General features: G+C 43.8%; 1 protein-coding gene across 8 annotated transcripts in view; it reads left to right on the forward strand.

Annotated features, from left to right (window-relative positions):
- Positions 1–4,230: 4,230 nt before the first annotated feature.
- The window catches only part of WNK1 (WNK lysine deficient protein kinase 1), an 85,905-nt gene continuing 65,147 nt past the window's right edge, over positions 4,231–24,988 (forward strand). For 7 of the 8 annotated variants that reach the window (XM_075210607.1, XM_075210609.1, XM_075210612.1 and 4 more), the window contains exon 1: positions 4,231–4,989. In XM_075210607.1, coding sequence (XP_075066708.1) covers positions 4,489–4,989 — 501 coding nt within the window. In that variant the 5' untranslated portion in view covers positions 4,231–4,488. The remainder of the gene's footprint in view (positions 4,990–24,988) is intronic. The other variant, XM_075210613.1, reaches the window with a different exon arrangement.

The raw sequence follows: 24,988 nt of genomic DNA on the forward strand, positions 1-24,988 counted from the left end.
CTGCCAATTGCTGGGTATCTCATTACAACACATGCTGTGGTCACCCGTCCACATTCATGTCTCTGTACATCTATCAGAAGACATATATCAATGGCTGCGGGAGGTATCTCACAAATGGACAACTGGACAGCAGAGGAGGGGTGTGATACTTCCTAGACTTCTAGATAGCATGGCAATTTTGACAGACCTATTTAATAAAATGTCATTAATGCACGTTGTTAATGGCATATTTAATATCCTAATTGCTATGCTAAAATGTAATATTTAACCCGTGAGTATTTATGTAACCCTTCTTGATAGTGAGCTCTGTAGCTAAGTACAAGTTGTTGTTTTTCTCTGTTAGGAACGGCAATCATGTCTTACTATTTGTTTAGTCACATATTTTACACCGTAGCATGCATGATGAATTTTAAGATGACAATAAACTAACTTTATCATTCTACAACCAGAAGTTAATCTATCCTAGATAATCAGAAATGAACAATGAGTTCAATAAATCAATGGAGGACATTAATAGAACAGTCTAAGAGCTAGATTTACTAAACTGCACGTTTGGAAAAGTGGAGATGTTGCCTATAGCAACCAATCAGATCCTAGCTTTCATTTATTTAGTGCATTCTACAAAATGACAGCTAGAATCTGATTGTTGCTATAGGCAACATCTCCACTTTTTCAAACCCGCAGTTTAGTAAATATACTCCTAAGAATGATTTCAGAACAGATGCTCTTATGAGATCTTTAAACCCTGGGCGTACATCCTTGACCGGGACAAAAGTGGGTGGACTATGTTGTAAAATGGGTGGAGCCTCAATTACGCCACGTGTTCAAAGGTAAGGCATCGGAATTCTCATGCTATTTAAATACTTTTCATAGAAAATAAATTTGTAAATAAATGTTATAAATTTAGAGCATATTTGCTCCTTTTAGGTTTTGCTACATGCTTTTTGCACGGATATACTGTGTGATTGTTTTGTTAAGTGACCCCCACTGTCAAGAAAATATGACGTGGGCAATACTATGAAAACCATTTTCCTAAATGTTCTTTATTAAAGGCAATTCTGCCGTAAAGTGTAATATTCCCAAATATAAGCAACTGGACCCAATATAAATTGCAATGCTGGTATTCTCAGGCATTGAGAGTTTTGTATTGTGGAGTACAGCTAGTTGAAAGTCAGCCAATGATGTTCCAATCTTCAACAATGGAAGCCCCGCATTTTACATGTATCCTACGTCGGACTGCTGAAAACAGTAATTGGGCGCTATTTCCCTTAAATATTCTCATGTCGGCCATAGGTGAGACAGTCCTGATTTGAGGTCTTTGTCCATCTCGATCGGGAAAGTTTTGTCCTGATCAGTGGGAAGTTGGGGTAGATTCTGTCCGCTGCTGGTGAATGGGTACAATGGGAAGGAAGGGGAGGACCACACCTCCATCCCGCTGCCAAAGACACCAACATTGGGCGGTTGGAAAGTATATTAGCGAGGTTGGAAGATGGTAACGCACACGGGTTACTGGCGATCTCTAGGCAAATTAACATTATTTTTACACATTCTGGTTACGGTGCTGGCATCTCCCGGGGAAGAACCACTTGGGTGGGGTAACTATCGGAGACAAAGAACTTCCAGCCAAGCAGCTTAGTCCTAAGAGGACTGGTCGTAAGGTACAAGCTAAAGTCAACAGACTGAAGAAGGTAGAAGAATAAGGGACGAATCTGAGGTCGAAGGATCGGAGAAGGTAGAATCGTGACGTGCAGTCAAACTACACAAGTTTTCTTCAAAGTACAAGCAGATAAATCTAGAACAAAATTCTGCAGCTGCATAGGTTTAATAGAACTGAGGGGCTCTATGAAGGCTACAAACAGGTCATCATCATCAGTTATTTATATAGCGCCACTAATTATGCAGTGCTGTACAGAGAACTCATTCACATCAGCCCCTGCCCCATTGGAGCTCACAGTCTAAATTCCCTAAGGTACACACACACACACACACACAGAGACTAGGGTCAATTTTTTTATAGCAGCCAATTAACCTACCAGTATGTTTTTGGAATGTGGGAGGAAACCAGAGCACCCGGAGGAAACCCACACAAACACAGGGAGAACATATAAACTCCACACAGATAAGGCCATGGTCGGGAATTGAACTCATGACCCCAGTGCTGTGAGGCCAAAGTGCTAACCACTGAGCCACCGTACTGCCCAGATGAATTGTTCTGATTGACGTGACCTTTTCACTGAAGGGCTGATTGAAGGGTAAGTAAATCTGTACAGTAGTCCAGGTGAGGGGACTAGCTAGATTACTGTCCTTAGCAGAGTGCTGGAGAGAAGATGTCAGTAAGAATTGTTTTCTGACAGCTGTCACCTGGAGCTACTTCTTGTGAATCCTCACAATCCTCAGAAGTAGTATAAATCAGGCTCTGGCCTTTAGCTTCAATAAGAAATAATTCTTGTGTGCACTAAACCTTAAACTCATTAACTGCTCGGCAGTACTTAATTAAGTGTTTTGCAGAGACTAGATGGTTGAAAAAGTAAAAAATTAACTGTAATGATGGCTGCCAGCTAAATTCTATTGTAGGGAATAAGTAAGGGAGGGAGACATGAGAACTCAAACTACTCTAGATTTAATCTGAATTTATAGGTTGTCTGAAATCATCACATGATAAATAGAGAGATTGGAAGCAAAAGCAAACTCTACTCAAAGTGGAGTTTTATCCTAAGAAAGACTAAACTCTGAGTCGAAGTTTAGAAATCAGGGTCCAAAATGAAGGCAAGCATACTTTAGTCAATCTGATGAGGTACGTGCTCTAAATCATCCAAATGCAGTGCAAAAACTGGGCTTTGGCCTTGAGACTTTGCACCCTTCCCTAAAGGCAAAGGACCCCTTCTCTCCCCAAAAGTCCCCAGAGAGGGACAAGGGTCAAAGCCAGGGAGGGCCCCTTGATATTCCCGACCTCCGGTGTCAAGGGTTGGTTGGCAAAGTTTAGCCCAGGGGCAAGACACTGATCAGTAGCCTATTAAGAACATTTTAGAAGGAAAAAATGCAAGTAGCCCAGTGACCCGGTCCAAGGTAGCCGACTATGGGACCGGCCCAGGGGGCAGATGACCCCCTTCCCCCCAGCCCAGGACCTGAGTCAAAGGCCCCTTAGGAGACAAGGCCCACCTCCTCTCCAAGGCTTGGCCAGCTTTCCCTAGGGCAACTTACTCTTCAGCTTCCACCCCCTCACCAGAGGGCGGGAGCCTCCGAAAACTTGTGGAGAGGGTCGCCCATATGGGTCTTTATCCAAACCCCTCGATACAGGAGGACAAAACCACACAACCAAAAAATGAGGATAAAGTGCAAAAAGTGCTAATGTCCATAATTACAAAAGTGCCCGTAGGCCCTAATAGCCGGTGGGGTTAATAAAAGAAGCCCAGGACCAAGAAATAAAATGTGATGGAGGGATAACGACGGCATTGTGTCATACTCTAGATGGGGGTTCCCAGTCTCACCACCCGGGCATTTACAAGTCACCCATGGGCCCTGTCCCCTAGGGGGCAAAGGCGCCTCCTTCAGAGAGTGGCGCCTCCATCTGCCTAGGGCAGGTACTACACCTGACCTCAGCCAAAAGGCAGAGAAGCGGTTAAAATATATTGATTTATGCTGGAACACACCATGATCAGACCACCTGCTGATACAGGGGGACAACCATAAGGGGGCTCAGGCCTTTGCAAGCTGGGGGTAAAGGGCTAATATTATAATATTATATTATAATATCTTATTTGCTTGGACACGTGTAAAATTTTCTACAACATACAAATGACTGAGGCATGACTCATTATCACCACCACTGATAGTGTTACAAATACTTTTATAAATGTCTGTCATAGAAAAAGCACCCAGCCCGCCCTTTTCTGTCAGACGTTACACATCCCAGGACTACATATCCCGTCATGCCCCGCGGCGAGCTTATGAGCTCATTCCCCCCCCCTCCGCCCCAGGGCAGGGAGCGGTGCGACGCATGCGCACAACCCTCAGTGCCAGGAGGCAGGGTGAAACCTATGCCTGGCTCAGTGTGGCCGGGGGTGGGCGTGGTCTGTTCCGAGGGCGGGCTCTTTTTTTAATGAAACTCAAACCAAACATTGGGCGTGTCCCGGCCGCACGCCTCCTGCGGGTTTGCTGAGCTTTAGGGGGGAGTGGCGGGATTGTCACATGCGGAGGGGCGGGGCTGGGTTTGTTAGTGGGTGTGGTCCGGCGGGGAAGGGGGCGTGTCCCGCCGTTCGCTGTGTGTCAGCGCGGCGCCGCCGGACGCCATTAGGCGCAGAGTGTGAGGGGAGAGCGGCCGCCGCCGCCGTCGTGTTCCTGACAGGAGAACCGTCACCGCCGCGTCCCATGTCCGTGTCCCAGCATGGCCAGTGAGCTCCGGCCGTGGGAGCCGACTCACAGCCCGCTGCCCGTGCAGGGCCCAGACCCCAGGCCCCGCTGAGACCCCGTCCTCCCCCCGGTACCGCCATGTCTCTCGCCCCGCCGCGGCCTTCCAATGGCTCCAGCTCGGACACAACGCTGGCGGCCCCCCGGGAGGACACGGAGGCCCGGCCCGAGGAGTTCCGCCGCCGCCGGCACACCATGGACAAGGACAAGGCCGAGCACCGCTTCTTCCGCCGCAGCGTCATCTGTGACTCCAACGCCACGGCCCTGGAGCTGCCCTCCAACCAGAGCATCGTGGGCTCCCCGCCCGAGTCCGAGGTCTGCCTCGTCCCCCCGGCCGCCCAGCCCGCCGAGGTCAGCGCCCCGCCCGCTCCCCCGGAGACCCCGGAGTACAGGGTGTCCCGGACCGTGCTCGAGGAGCAGAAGGCGGAGGACATCGAGGAGCTGGAGACCAAGGCGGTGGGGTTCTCCCCCGACGGCCGCTTCCTCAAGTTCGATATAGAGATCGGGAGAGGGTCCTTCAAGACGGTGTATAAAGGGCTGGACACGGAGACCACTGTGGAGGTGGCCTGGTGTGAGCTGCAGGTGAGGGGGGGAGCTGGCTGCACCCCGGCTCCACACGTGTGGGCTGTGTATAGTGACAGGGACCCGGCTGTTAGTATGTGGGGGGTCTGTACCCCTGTGCATGCAGTGATAGTGACATGAGTGGGGGAGATCTGTACCCCTGTGCATGCAGTGGTAGTGACATGAGTGGGGGAGATCTGTACCCCTGTGCATGCAGTGATGGTGAGTGGGGGAGATCTGTACCCCTGTGCATGCAGTGATGGTGACGTGAGTGGGGGAGATCTGTACCCCTGTGCATGCAGTGACATGAGTGGGGGAGATCTGTACCCCTGTGCATGCAGTGACATGAGTGGGGGAGATCTGTACCCCTGTGCATGCAGTGATAGTGACATGAGTGTGTGTGTGTGTGGGGGGTGTCTGTACCCCTGTGCATGCAGTGATAGTGACATGAGTGTGTGTGTGTGGGGGGTGTCTGTACCCCTGTGCATGCAGTGATAGTGACGTGTGGGGGGTGTCTGTACCCCTGTGCATGCAGTGATAGTGACATGAGTGGGGGAGATCTGTACCCCTGTGCATGCAAGATAGTGACATGAGTGGGGGGAGATCTGTACCCCTGTGCATGCAGGGATAGTGACATGAGTGGGGGAGATCTGTACCCCTGTGCATGCAGTGATAGTGACATGAGTGGGGGAGATCTGTACCCCTGTGCATGCAGTGATGGTGACATGAGTGGGGGGTGTCTGTACCCCTGTGCATGCAGTGACATGAGTGGGGGGTGTCTGTACCCCTGTGCATGCAGTGACATGAGTGGTGGGGGGTCTGTACCCCTGTGCATGCAGTGACATGAGTGGTGGGGGGTCTGTACCCCTGTGCATGCAGTGACATGAGTGGTGGGGGGTCTGTACCCCTGTGCATGCAGTGACATGAGTGGTGGGGGGGGGTCTGTACCCCTGTGCATGCAGTGACATGAGTGGTGGGGGGGGGGGGGGGTCTGTACCCCTGTGCATGCAGTGACATGAGTGGTGTGGGGGGGTCTGTACCCCTCTGCATGCAGTGACATGAGTGGTGTGGGGGGGTCTGTACCCCTCTGCATGCAGTGACATGAGTGGTGGGGGGGGGGTCTGTACCCCTGTGCATGCAGTGACATGAGTGGTGTGGGGGGGTCTGTACCCCTCTGCATGCAGTGACATGAGTGGTGGGGGGGGGGGGTCTGTACCCCTCTGCATGCAGTGACATGAGTGGTGGGGGGGGGGGGTCTGTACCCCTCTGCATCCCTCTGCATGCAGTGACATGAGTGGTGTGGGGGGGGGTCTGTACCCCTCTGCATGCAGTGACATGAGTGGTGTGGGGGGGTCTGTACCCCTGTGCATGCAGTGACATGAGTGGTGTGGGGGGGTCTGTACCCCTGTGCATGCAGTGACGTGAGTGGTGGTGGGGGGGTCTGTACCCCTGTGCATGCAGTGACACGAGTGGTGTGTCTGTACCCATGTGCATGCAGTGACATGAGTGGTGGGGGGGGGTCTGTACCCCTGTGCATGCAGTGACATGAGTGGTGGGGGGTCTGTACCCCTGTGCATGCAGTGACATGAGTGGTGGTGGGGGGGGGGGTCTGTACCCCTGTGCACACAGGGATAGTGACATGAGTGGGGGAGATCTGTACCCCTGTGCACGCAGGGATAGTGACATGAGTGGGGGTGATCTGTACCCCTGTGCACACAGGGATAGTGACATGAGTGGGGGAGATCTGTACCCCTGTGCACACAGGGATAGTGACATGGGATGGGTGTCAGTATCCTCTGTATACACTGATAATGACATAAGTTAGACCAGGGTCTGTAGAGCCTGGTGACAGTGACTAGAGCAGCATCTGTATTTCCAGGACACCTAGTGTGAGGTCTCCTTGGAACAGAATACGTCTCTTTTGGAAACTGGTGCCTGGGTCATGGTCTTATTGTAATACTTTGTCCTGAATACGCGAGTGTTGCATGATAGGTGCACAAATATGAATCATTTAGGTTTTGTTTAAAGTTGTGGAACGGTTATATTATGACTAGTAGCTGAGCTGGATGTTTCTTTTGTAAAGAGAGAAGTCACACCTGGATATAGAAAGTCACTGTCACTGTCATACAGTTCAAAGGATTTGAAACCTCCCTGGGGCAAATCGGCTTCTTGAAGCGTATTCCAACTAAAGCTCTCTCATTGTACGATACATGTTCAGTTGCCAGTCATCTTCTATGTTACTCTTTTTACTTCTTGACATCTGACTTACTTTAGTACAGTACATACATTGAATCTTGCATATTCCTTTGGGCTAACAGCATTATGTTCATGTATAGAGGCTTCAAGTCCTATTGAGTCTGTTTACCTGCAGTTGTGTTCACATTTTTCTGAAAATAGTTTTGTTTAGCATCAGATCTGTTGCTAATAATGTTCTTCACTTTTCCTGTTCTCATAAGGATGTCAGGTGCTCAGATAGACTTGCTTGTAATTTGTGTTCCTTATACATAGCAACATTTTCAATAAGCACATTGATACTTTGTTTCAATACATAACTGAAAAGTTTGTTGAAAGCAAACGTTATTTGATACAAAGTTTCTTGTCTTTGACATTGTTTTATTGATGATATGCCAATTAGGGAGAGATTCAATTCAACGCAATATGCTTCTGGAACAGGCTGCAGAGACACTCCGAGGTGAAGTCCGGCTCTGAGTAGCACGTAGATGTGCAGAGGTCCTTACCGGAATAGCCGACAGTGTACTCAGCCGGGCATCGCGGTGATGTTCGTTGACACATTGCTTTGAATTGAATCTCCCCCTTAGTCTTAATAGCATGTTTACACAAACTTCATTTGAGATGTCCTATTGGAATTGGACCATCAGGTCAGTATTTTCATAGACCTTTTAACCGCCCTTCGATTTATAATATTTTTAAAGTACACACAAACTGACTGTTCAGAAGGCACCATGTAAATGCACTCAGTTATTGCTTATTTATGTAGTGCCAATCATCTTGGCAGCGCGGTACAGAGAAACTGTAATTCACTTCAGTCCCTAACCCTTTGGAGCTTCTAATTTCCTACCACACGCACCTACACCAGGGTACATTTTATCAGAAGCCAATTAAGCTATCAGTACGTTTTGGGCTGTATGAGGAAACGTACATATTCCACACAGATAGGACCCTGGTTAGTATTGAGCCCATGACCACAGAGTTGTGAGGGAGTAATGCTAGCCTGTGCAACTGTGCTGTATACAGATATATAAAGTAGACAAGTATGCCAGTTAAAATAAGATGGCAAAGTATTGAAATTCTTATTTGAATTCTTTTAAATCTCCTGTGGATTCGTTTGTTTTAAATATGAATGTGTGATATAAGATTCTAGTTATTATGGTGCTTTTAGTCATCAAAGCAAGTTAGTTTAAATGTAGAAACGCCCAAAACCCGGAGTTTACAAACCGTAAGGTGGTCTTTTAAGATGCATTGGGTGGTTTACCAACCTGCTCTGCTTATTTAGGGCATCTCATCCCTGATAAATGCCTACTATACATTGCATGTTCTCTGTACAATAGTGACACACAGAAATATAATAGCAAATATTTCCACGCGCCATTGATTAGACTGAAACTAGGCCTCAGTCTTTTCCGGTGACTAATTTCTTTACCGTTTTGAGCGCTGCAGATTCCTGTGCACAAGCTTCTACATATGTTATAAGCTGTCATATCATTAATACAATTTGTCATGGGCTTAGCAGCTAGTCATTCTAGTACAAGGTGGCTATTATGCTAATTGTAGAATTCACTAGGTTAGTACTCATACTATACTTTTACATTTTATTATTTACTCTATATATAGTGCGCTGACACAACACTCTTGTAGGTGCATTTTAAAAGTATCTTTAAATGTGTTTTACTGGTATGATAAAAATCCTGTAAGTGCTTGACAATGCATCTGCCGTTTTACAATCCTGCTGAGTCTTAATGTAAATGAATCATCATCCTGTGTAAGCAGTGTGTTAGATTAGTGCTGGTATGTGGAGTAAAAGTCCATTTTATGCAGGTTTTTTTTTCTTTTCTGTCTCTTTAATTGGTTAGTACTTTCCTTCCGTTTTTTGCATTCTTCAAAAAAGTTGTAAAAATAAATATCTGCAACTGCTTACCTCATTGGCAGCGCTCCAGGATGTACATGGTTTACTTAACTTGTTCACTGCTAGTGATTACTGGGGCTTTGTCCTTATGTGACATGCATTGCATTCTCATGAGGAAAGTTTTGGGTTGATTCTTTAGTATTATTTTACATATGCAGTTTAAGTTGCGATTTGGCATCCTTGAAGAAGTAGATAATATAGCATAGTTTTGACTTTAGTTATTTTTGTTGGTGTCTGGAGACGTTTCAGTTACAAGCTGGAGTTCTCGTTGCGAACTGCACAAATGGACAAAATAATGTACAATTTAGGAGCCAACCTGAGTTATGGATCCCTGTGATGTGCATAGATAGAAATGACTGCCAAAAGTTACGTATCGGCAGTCCTCCTTTGGGGCAATTTTCTACCTGGCTTTCTGAGATGTATTCAGCACTGGCCGGCTACTAAACTCTTTGTGCATTGCATGTTTTCCCCTGTGTCACTTCTGCAGCATTGTAACTGGTTCTGTGCGGTAACATGACATGGCCATGTGGAACCCTTGATAGGCTCCTGATTTACCCAAGTGCTCTGTGGAGACTGGTGGATTTGCACACCGGGATTACAATACTTTGCAATCTGTGCTTTCTGTCCTCTTTCAACACTTCTTAGTCATTGCCTAAGAGATATTTAATACCTCTTGTGGTTTGTGATAGAGCGGGAAGGAAATACTCCATTACACTACAAGTCTGCAATGAAAAGTCACAGAGAGGCCAAAAGTTTCAGTTTACCTGAAAGTTTAGTTGCCCTTTAAAAACAATGGGGCATATTCAATTAGCTTTTGGATTCGCGGTAACGCGCCGGAACGGCCGTGAAACGTAATACACGTTACCGCAATAACGTGGATTTTCGCTCGCAGCCCATAGGGTTGCGTACGAAAATCCGCGTTAATGCGGTATCGTTATACCCGCAAGAACGCACACTTTTCGCGTTACCGCGAATCCAAAAGCTAATTGAATATGCCCCTATGTATCTTGCAAACCACAATGCGTTGTGGATCTGCTTGTAGTTGTGTTAGTGTATGAAGGGGTTGGGGGTCAACTCGCTGTTCACCTCTGAGAGAGACATTCTCTTTATATGGTAACTTATTGTAAACCCAAATGCCATTTCCATTCTGCCCTCTGTCCTGGTGGTGGGATAACATGTTCTGTCCATAATGTTCTTTATAAGATTAACTGTTTTTTTTTGTTTGTTTTCAAGTCTAAAATGGATCATCAAGCTTATTCAGGAATCACATTGTGCTGATTTGATATGGATTTGGAAGGGCTGTTACACAAACACATTTGTTTGTGATTCTTTCTAACCTTGTGACCAGATAATTAAGATGTTTGGCCGCAATATTTGCCTTTTCTGGGACGAGTGCGATTTTCTAAAACTCGTGGTTGTGTGGAGAAAACACTGGGAAGTACTTGGAACGGCCGTAATCCACTGCAGTCATCTTTTCTGCTAAACAATAAAACACTGGCTAAACTGTGAAAGAACGTTTGTCTGTGCGGATCAATGTGTTTTGTATGGGGATGAAACCTGCATTACATTGGGTGGGTAGAGGGGGCTAGGAGAGGCTGGTTATGGACTTCTTGTTCTTAGCTCTTCATGTTGTATACTAAGCACTGAGATCAGGAGACCAATACTCTCCCCTTATTATATCCCTGTCTTATCCAGCCTAATCGTCTCATCTCGAGGTGGACCTGTCTAGCCCACATGAGGTACGTCATGGTTGGCAGCATGACTAGACATTGGCAAATATTACGAGTTGAACTGATTTACCCCTCCCCTCCTTTAGTAAATGATATGATAAGACTGGATTGCTGGTGATCAGCTCCTGTCTAACCATTACATCACATCTTATCAGTAAGTTAAGCGACCCTTTTGTCATATTGACAGCTGTGACCTATGTACAAAGGAAGGTGAGCTATCCACAAGAGGATCTGGAAGTGCTGAAGGAAGTTGGGACGTATGTTCGTTTCCTCCTTACTACAAGCAATCAGCAAAAGAGCTAGAACAATGAATGAAGGAATGACTAAGAGAGCGTTTCCGTCACGTTTTGTAAGAGGACAAGGTTTTGTCACGCTGGCCCCAGGTGTAAGAGGTCGGGCTCTCACCAGTGACTCAGTTGTAGGGAGTGTGTAGCTTTCATATCTCCTCGCAGCGCTGATTAGGCCCAAACACTGTTTTCTGGAATTTTTAAACCGACTGCAGGACTTTGCTTTGTATAGTCTATAGTGACTGACTCATGCATATCTGTCTTTGTTTTCTATGATAAACCAGAGTGGTATAACGCAGTACATCCTCCATAAATGACATTTCTAGCATTCCTGTGCGGCTATTGAAGTGTTCATGTTGATGGTGAATTGAAAGGGGGTTTGTAAAGGTTAATCTTGCAGAGAGTCCGTTCCTTGTCATTTGTTAAAAGTTGTGGGACTGCATCTCTAAGTTGGATGTACTCAGGGAGGACCTCCTGTCTAGAATGGCAGCAGAGGAGGAGCATAAATGAAATATTTAGCAAAATGGATACACGTCAATGATTCCAGGTATTTTGTTCAGCTCAGCATAATACACAGCCTTCTATATATACCAAATAGTGTCTTGATGTGTTCTTTAAACATTCTGTCCTGCTATTGCTGGAATGGAAATCCCAGCGTGCTCTCAGTTGGTCCCGTTGTGTGGTTTTACACACACACACACACGCACACACGCATCAATTTTGTCAGCAGCCACAATTAACTTACAATATATTTTTGGACCATGTAAACACATAGTCTCCACACAAATATTGTCCTGGTTGGGGTTGATGCCACTGCACTGTAAGGCAGCAATGCGAACCACTGTGCTGCTTCCTTTCGCTGTTTTATCAGACCACTAACAGGAATAACCCCATTGTTGTCTGAGTTAAAGCTGTAATTGAGGAGGGAATAGGTAACTAGAAAAAAAGTAGATAGACACAGGCCTCCTTAAGAGATCCGATGGTCTTTGCTCAGAAGAGCTTGTAATCTACTTAGGGTTGACAGTAAAAATGAATATTTCCATATACTCCAAACACATACTGGTAGGTTAATTGGCTGCTATTAATTGACCCTAGTTTGTGTGTGTGTTAGGGAATTTAGACTAAGCTCCATTGGGGCAGGGGACTGATGTGAGTGAGTTCTCTGTATAGCGCTGTGGAATTAGTGGCGCTATATAAATGATGATGATATACTTGTGCAAAAGAATAAGAATTATAAACAAGCAAGAAGTGCCAAGTATTAAATTCCATGTATAGTAACAAAAAAATTAGAAATAAAAAGATCTGAGATCGCAGAATGAAAACAAAGGGCTTCCAGCTGCAAGAAATAATTTATTAATAATTTGCTATGACATGGATAACATTCATGGGGAGCACAAGCTGTTGGGGATTTGGGCGTGGCATTGCCCGCTGTGCCTTGCTCTGTGTTGGCACATAATAAGCACGTGGCCTGGTTCCTCCTTTGTCTCTGAAGCAGGGCACCAATGCATCGCATGGCCTTTTTTGTCAGAGAATGAGATCACATATCCCGTGTCGGCTCCACAGATGATGTGGATAACGTTTCATGCTGGCTTACACCAAAAATGTAGCTCCGCTGACCACCACAAGCCTGCCCAGTTTCCAGCCGTTCACAAGTTATATTTATCCTGCCCTCGCTATCGATTCCTAGAAAGTGATGATCTTTGTGTGGCTTCTGGGGAGCTGCAGGGCTGGAACTTGTTCTGAAGCTGCACAGAGTTGGATTCTGTTGGTGACGCTGTGCTGATATTTTGGGTTTATTTATCGGTGAGACAACCTGATAACACAGTAGATGGTTAAGGAACACTCAATGTTACCTTGAGGCTTGGTGCAGCTTTAAGGATTATTACCAGACCTTGCCTTCCACAAATGCAGCCTGAAAACCGGTCCCAGTGGCTACAGCTTATTGCAGCGGAATTATCCCTTGTGTGTGCAGCACAACATTTGGGGGCTTTGTCATTGCCCTTTATTAATGATTTCTGGTAAAGTAGGCCAAAAGAAGGTTGCTTGGCTCCACCTGAAAAGGGTCAGAGGTCAAAAGTCTAAGTAAATCTGAAACTAACTTGACTTTTTGGGGCTGCCGTGGCTTTCTTCCAGCCTGCATTGGTGTACAAATTAATAAAAACCAACAGTGCAAAATCCATCTATTTCACATAATCAATTTATCAATTGCCAGCATGGTTATAAAACTCAAATGATGAAGTTATTATGTCACCAGTCTTGTGCCCCACAATGTATTGGCCCCCCTTAGACTTGGTTCCCAGCATGAAGTAATTGCACACACAGCGGCTCTCCTGCACAGAACCCCATAGGGGGGTAGATGGTCCTATGTCTGGGATCTTTACATGTCGGAGCACTGAGGAGGGGGCTACTGTGGACTGGAGGGATGATGGCAGCAATTATTTTGTTAGTCACTGTGATAGCTATTAGTAGTTGCCCAGCCTTGTCTTGGTGGAACAAAGAGAACATCTATTTTACAATGGTGCAGTGTGACATGATTGTATCTGATCTCACTACATTACCGCAATTGTTTTAATTTTATATGTCCGGTCACAGAAGTGGAGACGAAACTTAAATTAACCCAACATTTAGTCAGTCACATGACATTGCAATTACATTGATTAACTGTTGCAGCTGTTTCTAATGTTTCTGCTGCTAACATTCCTTTCACCACCTCCTAAACATCCCACCTTACAACAGCTACATCATGGCTGCTTCACCACACAGGTAAGAAGCTGCTGCAGATATCACTGGTCTTGAGCAAAGCGATTCAGTTGTGCAGACAGCTGAGTTCTCCAGCACAAAACATGGCTGCTGTTCTCTGTAATATTGGAGGTGCCAGTCCTGTTAATCTGGTAGGGAAACTTGCAGGTTGCAGTTTGTGGCTCCACAGAAGCTTCTTGATTTTAATTCTGATATCTATGAAAGCCGGTTTATCACCTGTTACTAATATGGCCTTCTGCTTCTCGAGATTGTGGCTTCTGATTGGTCCTCCCACTCACACCCACACCTCTGCAGCAATTTCAAACAGGCAGATGTAAATATTCTGCCGCTCAGGTGCTAATGCAACTGTAAAGGAAGTCTAAAGCTACAATACAAGTTGTCTTCAGTAAAAGCACTACTTATAACGTTCATATTATAGGGTAGTGTTTCTGTAGCTTACAATATCCAGCTGGCCCCACATGGGTTGACAATGCCGCTTGATGCTCAACAGGTTTAATGGGCAATATGGGATGCCTTTGTTGGGGGCCATATTTGTTGAGGATCTGGCTGTTTAACCACAGGCTGAGCTTGTAGGATCATCTCCGCAGCGGTACATTGAAGGAAGATGACTTCTAACACAGGCCGTCAGTAGTTCTTATCTCTATCAACTTGCACAATAATGTTTCACATTATCTTGATCAAATCATCTAGCGTTTTCTGGTTATTCTGCTATATTTGGCCAGTTGCCCAATATCCGCTGCCATATTGCAGTGTGCCCAGCACGTGATATAATTTATTTTCCCTTTTCAGAGCCTATTGCTGCCTGAGAGCTTGCAGCAAAAGCAAGTTTGTTAGGATGCAATTTTTTCTACTAGTTTTATCTTTATTAAAATATAAATTGGCAACTTTAGATGACAGAACAGATGAATGTTTGTTCCTTTTGTATAGACAACGGTAAGAATCTGCAGAAGGTGCCTCTTTCCCATAGCTTTATCTGTGGCATTGTCTGCTGCCCTGCGTACAGCTGTTCTCCCTATAAATAGCTGTACAGTGCTGCCTTCCTCTTATGGTTTGTTTCATGGGCGTAATATCTGCTGCTTTACAGGCCTGGTATGAAAACTGTTTATATAGGATCTGTGCTCAGTCTAACACTGACATGACTCGTATGGAAACCTCCACAACCCATTTAATTTCTCTCTGGATTTGTGTTATGCGGAAGTTGATATTTACATTTTCATCAGAAACATGACTAGCGTTTGGGTTGGGAAAGTTTTCTTATATTAAAAAAAAAAAAAAATGCTGTTCCTTTATAGACTGTAGAAATCTATATATATGATATGTGCTGGAACATGACTGGCAGCAGCCAGAACCTCAATTATATGCAATGTTGAAGTCTTAATATAGACTTTCCTTTGCTTTTTCATGTTGCTGTGTCAGTGTAGATTGGCTTAGTGCTATTTCTCTTCACTTGCTAATAATCCTATTTCTCCTTCCTGGTAGTCTTATTCCTGTCAAAAATCCTATTACAATAAATCATTTTGTGGCTATGGGCTAATTACATTGGAGAGATCTGATATCATCTCTGCTTTGGCTAGGTCTAAACCATAGCTGGCATAGGTAAAACAGGAACAAACCTGTAAGTGTTCTGTCTGTACACAGTGATTGCTGTTACATAGTATTGTGTGTGTGCTAGGCATAATAAGGCATAATTAAGAATATAAATTGTCTGTCATAGTGGCGTTCACTACAAGCCTCTCGCTTATTGTCTTCTGGAATGAGTATCAACGCTACACCCATTTTATCTGTCCGCTGCCCTGCAATATATAATATAAACATTTTCAGGTACATTGCATTCAGTAAATATTAATGTTTAGTTGCTGCTTCTCCTTGGCAAACTTTGGGCACCCCCTGTGATGTTTCAGTGTTGGAGGGAATAAAACAAGTTCTAGCTCCAGGGTCAGTTCATATGTGATGGGAGAAGTAGGGTCCGTGTTTGGGGAATGCTAATACTAAGAGTTTGTATCCTTTACACAATATATCCAGTGATCCAGTGTACTATGCTTTTGTCCCATGTTAGTATGCTTGTGTAATGGACTTGGAACAATAAAAGCCTAAGATGTAACTTCACTGTGTACTCCAGAAGCGATGGAGATTTTCATCTTAAGTTGTGTCCTGGCATCCTTGCAGAAACAAACCTTTTATAGTGCAGTAAACACATGTAACGGATACTGAGGGAATTCCCAAATTGTAAGGATCTCAGCCAAGTTACACTGAGGCTTTCTGAAAATAAACAACGCTGACCACTTGTAATGGATCCCATGGGCGTAGCTGAACCAGTTCCTCCAATGGTCACTTCAAAGTCCTGTCGGCTAAACATGTTGCAAGTAAAAGTGGAATATCCCCTTGTCTTTTTTGATTCCTGAAATTTAGCCATTATAAAAGCTGGTACTGCCGGAAATGATCTAAAGACCAGCGCCTTCCTCCTATTGAATTAACAGGCTCTTCCTTTGTACACTGGATGCCAGGAAAACTGAGGTCCTAGAGCTGCCACCTTTCATTGTTTACTTGCTGCACAATCCATGTCTAACAATGACCTGTCATTACCTGCACAAAGAATGGTCTGTATAATGGATTAATCGCAGCTTCCTGCATGTAGGACTTAAAGGTACATTGCACTGAAAAATTGCTACTTCTGAGAGCGACATCATCTGTGAACAGTTCCTGCTTTGTTTCAGCAGTAATTGGTGATGCCTTGTGATGGAATACATGGCATGCTTGGCTGGCCACAGAGGGCATTATCCCTTTGAAATCGTGTGCCTTTTTTTTTGTCTTTTTATCATCTTTAGTACTAGTAGATCAAGCCGTAAAGATCGGCTGATTACCTGCACAATATGACTATCTTGTCACACTGTTTCCTCGAATGCTCAGCAAAAGCAATACTACACAATGCATACTTGTAGTTAACCTGAATGGAATCCGTCTATTCATCTGCCGAAGTTATACAATTGCCAGTACTGCACCCTAGTGCCCAAAATATGTGAAAAATTGGACTTTTTGCTGGACTGTGCCACGCGATAACATTACACACTGACCTTTGTATAAAAAACTCCAGCGAGAATAAATGCTAGTTTTAACCAGGGTATGTCTTACTCTAAATGGAATTGGCAAGTAAATTTCCCTTGGAGTACCAGTCTCCAGCGCACAGTAGAAGTAGCTGTTTATTGTTCTTATGTACAACTTTAATTTTTTGTTCTTACAACTATAGTTGCAAATATCTTTCGAATACCACTTAGTTTACTGTGCACCGTTGCTAACTACCCTAATATGGTAATACACTTTGTCTAGGGTTTACCATCCCAATAATCATTGGTCCCTATACTTTGTGGTTTCTAGACTTCCCAATGGTTATCATCTTTTCCCTGGCTCCTAAAAATGTCCATCTGGCTTCTAAACTTGCCTCGCCGACTCCTAACTTCTGTTGGTGCATCAGAAATGCCTCCCGGAGACTTTTCCTTGCACCGGCTCATAAAGTTTAATATGAAATAGATCTTTATCTCAGACTTCCTCTTTCTGTGTTAAAGATAATTTAATAATTTTTATGTTGGGAATTAGTGTAATGATTTACAAAGCCATTTGGAAAAGCGTTTATTGCACACGTTTTGCAGCCCTCATCAGGGAACATTGAGCAATTAGGAGAGGCCTGCAGAGCTCTTGCTGCTGCGAGCTCCTGTGTCCGAGTTGAGCAATAAGCCAATGATGCAATTAGAAGAGAGAGTATCTTGCAGCTGAATGACTGTTTTGCTGTGTATGTGTTGAGATCTGCCTACACTTAATGACAGACATCTATACCTTATATCTCCCTAACTCTACAAGTAGGAAAAGTCTCTGACCTTTCCAACGCTATCTAAGTATCGGGGCACTAGGTCTTCGCCCTTTTCTCAGGCCGCTGCTTTCACCCACCAGAGATTCATCCACGGACCGACTTCTAAAATTAAAATATGGAACTGTTTATTCTTGATGGAACACAGAAGTATTGCTAAAAGTGCAACTGCCGTCTTCATGTAGTAATATTGCTTTATCACTTTAAAGCTGGTCACCTACCTGTGTGCCATAGCTGTAATGTTGTGTCAGTGGCTTTACTAGTTCCTAGGACAGTGGACTCCGAACTTTCTCAGTTCAAGCCACCCTTAGCGTCTCCATAATTTTTTTTTAAAGGGACCCCTAAACTATAATAATTACCAAGTAGTCCCCCCACCTTGCAGCGCCCCTCTGACATCTCTGCGGCACCCCAGGGAGCCATGGTGCACATTTTGGGAACAATGTTCTAGAGAATTGATGGGCTGATTATTGGTTTTAACCCTGACCAGGGCAGTTTCCGTGTTGTATAGGTGGCATCTGTCCAGCCGGCTGGAACTTTTTTGCTTTTCCTATACTATGCGAGAATAATTTTATCCAAAATGATCAGTTCTCTTTCATAGTGGGAAAACTATACAGTAAACAGATCATTATGCCAAGGAAATGACATGTTGATTTGGAAGAGGAATGTAGATACTGTTTCATCAAACAAATGTGACACACGCATGATACATTTCCCCAGGAATCCAGGTAGCATGGGAAAGTAAGGAGCAGCCGACCTGCCTTACTGCAGCATGCACAGACTTGTCAGCTGACACCGTTCCCACATTGCCTTATGGGAAAAAGAAACCTTATACAGTGAGTCCCCGGTCTGCGCTCAGCGTATTTATACAGAGGATCAGATATTGCCGTCTGCTTACTGTCCAGTCACTGATTTTCTGCAACTTGGAAAGTTACAGAGAAACGACAGATCTGCTTTGTTTCTGAATTGAATTACTGATCCACACGGTGGAAAGAGCAGTGGTCCAACCGCTTTCATAAAGTTCGGGTTGTTGGCAGGTCTGCTTCAAAGGAGATAATGGACACTCGATCCTAAACAAAAATAAAATTGACATTCGTACACCATGGTTGACAGTTGGCATACACTTATCTATGTTTCTGTTCCCTTACGCCTTGTATCCTCTGGGATTAATTTCATGCATTTTACTTACGTTTAAAATTTCTGCTTGGCCATTCTGTGCCCCTCAAGGTCTACAAGCCCACTGCATGCCTTGCCAGTAGATAGCCAGCCAATTACTAGCAGGGCATGCTGGGACTCTTAGTACTACAAGACCTGGAGAGTCAGATTGGCCAGGTAGTACAATACGTGAAATCAGAGTGCAGTTTCTAATGTACCTTACGTATTTGAAGGCCTTGCATTCTGGTAAATGCATTTATTATTTAGCTAAAGTAAAACACCCTTCCAAGTTCAATTGTAGTGAATATGGAAGAGAGAATGTGAGCCGGGACTGTTATCTTTTCACACTTGTCAGATACACATTGGCTGCAATTTCCGCTTATGTTTTGTGGTTAGATACAGCCTTAATATACCCTTATTATATTAGATTTATATATATTTGCAGGATTTTCTTCCTGGATTTGGCCAGCTTTGACTTTTTAATGACTTAAACATTTTCACGTCTTCCGATCTGATCTTGTAGTGATTAGACCTGAGATGTGGTAACTTTGTCCTTTTTGGAATTGATGCATAGATAAAATTAGCAACCAGTTACATGTTTAACTTTATAAACTGCTCTTCACTGTGAATTAGTTTTCATAGGTTTCTTCCAGGACCTAAACTGCCAAATCTTAGCTGCTTAGTGCTCGGACCATAGGAGTCTCTGATATGGCCGGGCAAACCTTCCTTTCCTTCAGCTGGTCAGATAAGAAGACAGCCGTACTCCTGGCGGATCTCAGGAGAGGTCATTGGGGGTATTAGTTCATGCTCTCGTTGGGCCTGACTACTTTATATCTAGATGTGTCTACATCTGTCATTCACCCTGGATCAGTGCTTGTGACCCTCCAGCAATACAAACGGAGATCACCGAGGAACATGCACTTGCGAATCCCAATTGGACAACAGTTCATATGAAACAGCAGTTTTTCAATTTGTTTATTTGATAAAAACTAATATGATTTTCATGACTCTCTTGCCAGTGGGGACACAGATTCGGAGAAAGCATTCGCTTTGTGTTGGTTATGAAAACTTTGTCAGGGGGGTTAGATTGTGATCTTGTAATCTTCAAATAAAATCAGCTTAAAGGAAAACTAAACTGAATGTTCTTTTCTATTTGCCTTGAGAATCACCAGCCCTTATGAATTGTAAATAATCCCTGGGTAGGTCCTGGTGCAATATTGTGAAAGTCAGTGACAATATAATTTTATTGCTCTTTTTTAAAATAAAAAAAAAAAGATGGTGCCACAGTGATTTCTCAGCAGACTAGTGGTCAAGAAAATCACTCCAGGTTTGCACGGCCGTGTGGGACAAATATTCTCTCCATTATTTTATTAATCATGAAGAATGATGCATTGACTCTGTATATTAAATGTGAATATTTTATGACCTAGTTTAAATATGGGATTGACTTGTATTATAAGATTTGAGTTCCCTTTCTGTGGTGAGGGGATTATAGCCCCCTATTGTCCGGGTTCAGCCCATTAAGTGACCTCAGCGCTCTTTATCTTGCAGATCCCTGTAGATATGGTCATCTGCTGTTTTGACCTAGTTAGAAATCTGGTTCTTATCTTCCCAGTGACTTCAGCAGAATGAAAAGGTTTTCCATGTTACATCAGATTGTTTGGTATTTCATGTTTATCAGTATTACAGCCCAGTCATAAGAGTGATCACACAGGACCCTTGTCCTTTCCGCTCACACAGTACCTGCTGATTCATAGCTTTCTCCTTCCCAGACCAATGGTAATCGCTTAACCCGGCCTAGCTCCAGTCTTGAGCTTACCTGTATTGGAGCTGGTGGGATTGGCATTTTTGTTCCAAGCTGCTCATTTCAAAGCCTGAGACATTATGAAAACTGAGTGAGGGAAATTTCTCTCGGCAGCCAATCAGATGTCTGTATAACTGTACTGGAACAATGGCAGCCTGGCTGCTATTCCTTTCAGAAATGGTTTAGACATGGAATGATTTTACTGTGTTTCTGACGGTGGGGTAGTGGGCAAGGACCTTGCTAGTATAAAAAGCGGTTTGTAGACTAGTCATATTGTCCTGGTGGGACTCTGTGGTGCTGTATAAATAGCATATGATGGTAGAGGGAACCTTTAAACAAGTGTCATTGTGATGCATTTAGTGTAGATTATCTAGTCCAGGTGCATTGCTTTGGTCTGAACCACGCTGTGCGGAACGAGGTTATTTGTCTTAAACATTTAACAAATCTAGAAAAATGGTCTTGTTGTAAATGTTATGTTCTTGATTTTCCAAATAGCTTAGTTTTGCTTCTGTATCCGCATTGATGTCCCTTGATGAATTGTGTACCTTTTATGAACTGCAATTTGTGCAAAATCAGCAATTTTATTTTTTATGTATGGCATAAATCCAAGTAGTTTGTGCATGTTTTGGTCAGATGACTTTTCTTATCTTTAGAAGAACTGCAGATAAGGAAGGAGAGTCCTGGGAACCTTTCTGCAACATGTAATATACTTGTCACTCAGTCACTGACTGGTCGAAGCTTCTTCCTCTGTAATAGCTGCTGGATGGTAGTGATGGGGGTTGTAGTTTGACCTTTGCAGGGTTCCGTAGTATAGAGAACTGCTCACGTTTTTTGGTCATCTTTAGATTTGGCAAGTTGCTGGAAATCTGAATCTTTGCAGACTCTTGGCATAGCTCACCCCCAGCTCCTGCTCGTTCATTTATCATCATCCGTAATTACACACCCAGGAAGGTCTGTGAAATCTGAGCAGTTGTTGAATTTGCCAGGTTCCTTTGTGCCAGTGGGAGGTCATGGCAATGGGTTAATTCTGTTTACATGAGCTCAGTGATTCTCAGATTGTTATAGTAACAAACTACCAGAGGAATGGAGATAAACACACATAATCTCAGCAGTGGAGCTGTGGTGACTAACTGAAAGGAATGCAATATAAATTGTCCTTGCTAAGTGTATGCTGACCCTATTTCTGCATTAAAACAAATGGATCAAACGCTGCAGTTGTCCTAAAACAAACTTAAATTCTGGACTTTAATTGTGATATCATAACTTCAGGTTCATGACAGAAGTAAGATGTACTAGAGCAATGCTTTCACAGTAAAAACATCTTCCCAGCTCACCGATGGTTATGTTAGGTTTTTGGGACTGTTGTGTATCCAGAAATACATATGAGGTTCCCAGTCTGTGACATAACTGGATGCTTGAGAAGGAATATACCCCGCCCTGTTATCCAGCTTGGCACAATTTGATTTGCTGCGGGTAAATGGGTTTTATACACAGGAAGTCTGGTGTGCACAGACTCAAACTTTCCCTGCACAGCATTAGCTGAAATATCTTAAATCACACTGTACCATGAGGCTTCTCTGCTGGAGAAGATTCTGTGATCACCCAGCTCACTACCCACATCTATTAAATTTACCTTTTTCTGTTCACGCTGACAGCCCCTCGGGCAGACAGTGTGTTCTGTGGGTGTCTGTTTTAGGAGAAGAGATGGATTTATTCTATGTGGAAATGCCTTCAGTTCAGAAGGGGTTAAATCCCCTATATATTGCGCTGTTCTTGTCACTCAATGTATTTCCGTTCAGTGTTTCATGTCTCTGTCACCTCAACCGATGACTAGAGGTGTCTAGATTTATCTGCTGGGCTAGTATAGAAAGAAGTGTTTCTTGCAGGGAAGGAGACCCACCAAATACTGACAAGTTGACACAGTTTTGCAGCAGCCCCGTGTTAGAATGTAAATGATTCGTAGAATGTGGGGTGCAGCAGACTGAGACAGAACTTTGTTGTCCTGCTCTTTTTTTTTTCCCTTTTTCATGTGGGTGAAAGAATTTTGGAGTTCCGTGCTAGAAAATGGAACATTTGTTATGCAATTTAGGACGATTACCAATAATATTTGCTAAGTCATTGGTGGACGCGTGAAACATTAAAGGGAAAACGTACTGTTCATTTGGGTTCTCATTCCAACTTTATATTGGTTATTTGTCAGGACACATCGGTTTTATCTGCAAATTGGCGTTTATTAAAATATGTAGGAGTTACCTTACTGCTGCCCAATTGTGGTCATTGATTCCTAAAAATCGTGCAGCATAGAATCTCCTGGTCTGGGGCTACGGATATGAAAAAAAAAAAAAAACACTGAGCCCCCATGTACAGGTCAGAAACACGTTGACTGTACATATAATGCTCCTATAACTATAAATGCCATTTATTTCTTTCAATGTCTGTCTTAAGACTATGTAGTGACAGGACACTGTCAGTATTTTGTGTAATCTTATATTTTTAAAGTTAAAATGTGACTCTTGTGCACCAAACACTTGGCTAATCTATCCTGACTCTGTGTGTAAGTGTTATAGAAGATCTGGTTATCTGCCACTGCATGTACTATATTTCCCCCCTCCCAATTCGCCACCTCTGACATTTTGGACAGAAAGTTGAGCAGATGAGATTGGTATATACCACATTTAGGTGCATATTGGACACATCTGTCTAATATCTGAGACAGACCAGTGCTGCGATGAGTAAACCTGGTTCTAAAAAATATTTTCTCCCCTAGTCTGTAGTTTAGTGCTTATCCAGAGATGTATTTGTCTGCTGGGATTAACTGACACTCAGAGGAATTATGGTTTTGCAGATCCAGTAAGTGTACTTCAGCCACACATAACGGAAGTGTTAACCAACTGCACTTAAATAACCATATGCTGTTAGAAAAGATGTTTTTTGTTGGTGAATAAACAGCCCATGTTACATGGGAACACAACTAGGGAGTGTGGAATAGATTTGGGAGAAACATTTTCTTTATCCTCTGTGATGTCCAAATAGAGCAAGATAACATTTACTGCCTCAACTGAGAACGGAACATGTTGTTTAACAAGATACTTTGTATCTATATTCTCATGAACAATGAAAGCTTGTTGGATAGAAAGCTATTTAGATTTTCATTCATCTGGACTTCACCCATTGAATGATCCATAGTAGTAGATCATCATCTATTTATATATCACCACTAATTCCACAGCACTGTACAGAGAACTCTCACATCAGTCCCAGCCTCACTGGGGCTTTCAATCTAAAACACACACACACACACACACACACACACACACACACACTAAGGGCAATTTAATAGCAGCCAATTAACCTACTAGTATGTTTTTGGAGTGTGGGAGGAAACGGGAGCACCCGGAGGAAACCCACGCAAACACAGGGAGAACATACAAACTCCACACAGATAAGGCCATGGTCAGAAATTGAACTCATGACCCCCAGTGCTGTGAGGCAGAAGTGCTAACCACTGAGCCACCGTGCTGCCCTATCCTAATGCGATAATCCTTTTGGAGCAGAAAGTGAGTGTATGCGTTGGGGATTGTCGGGCTATGTGTAGACTTAACATGACTGACGACCGTGGCTCAAGCATCAGAGAAATCCACAATCCTGGCAGACTTTATATTCCGTGTCCTTGGATCTGTGTGTTGCTCACTGCTGTATCTACACAGCGTGTCTGTTCTGTATAAATACTCTTCCTGAGTATGAAACATCAGAACAATATCTGGACAGCCAGTGACACAACTAGACGTCTGTGTTCAAGATACAGCCACTTAATGGGCTTCACCAGCCTTCAGCCTATCCATTCCCTGGGATCTAATTGTACCCGTGCTACAGTAATGTCACGACTTCCTAACTGCATTTCCCAAAATGATGAGCCCTAAAAATGGCCGCCCCCGTGTGTGTGTGGAAGGCTGGTACACTTTCAATGTATGGTTTCTCTAAGCAGGCTAGTATTGGTGTCATTGCTTTGTAAGTAAAACATTTACTTAAATGGTTGCGTAACAGTAATTTAATGTTTTAAACCTGGCTCATTGTAGGAGAAGGCAGGATGACTTCATAATAGATGAATGTTATCTGTGATCCCTATTAGGAGCTCTAGTCTGGGAATGCTGCATTCCCCCCCATGTCCAGTGGCAGATAGATGCTGTTATTTTCAAAAAATTAGAAATAACTTAACATCCATTTAAAATGATCTGTTCTGAAGGATATGACTGAACTCCCCTCTACAGTTTTCATTTCTTGTAT

Source organism: Mixophyes fleayi, chromosome 4 (genome assembly GCF_038048845.1).
Source record: "Mixophyes fleayi isolate aMixFle1 chromosome 4, aMixFle1.hap1, whole genome shotgun sequence".
NCBI classification, from domain to species: Eukaryota; Metazoa; Chordata; class Amphibia; order Anura; family Limnodynastidae; genus Mixophyes; species Mixophyes fleayi.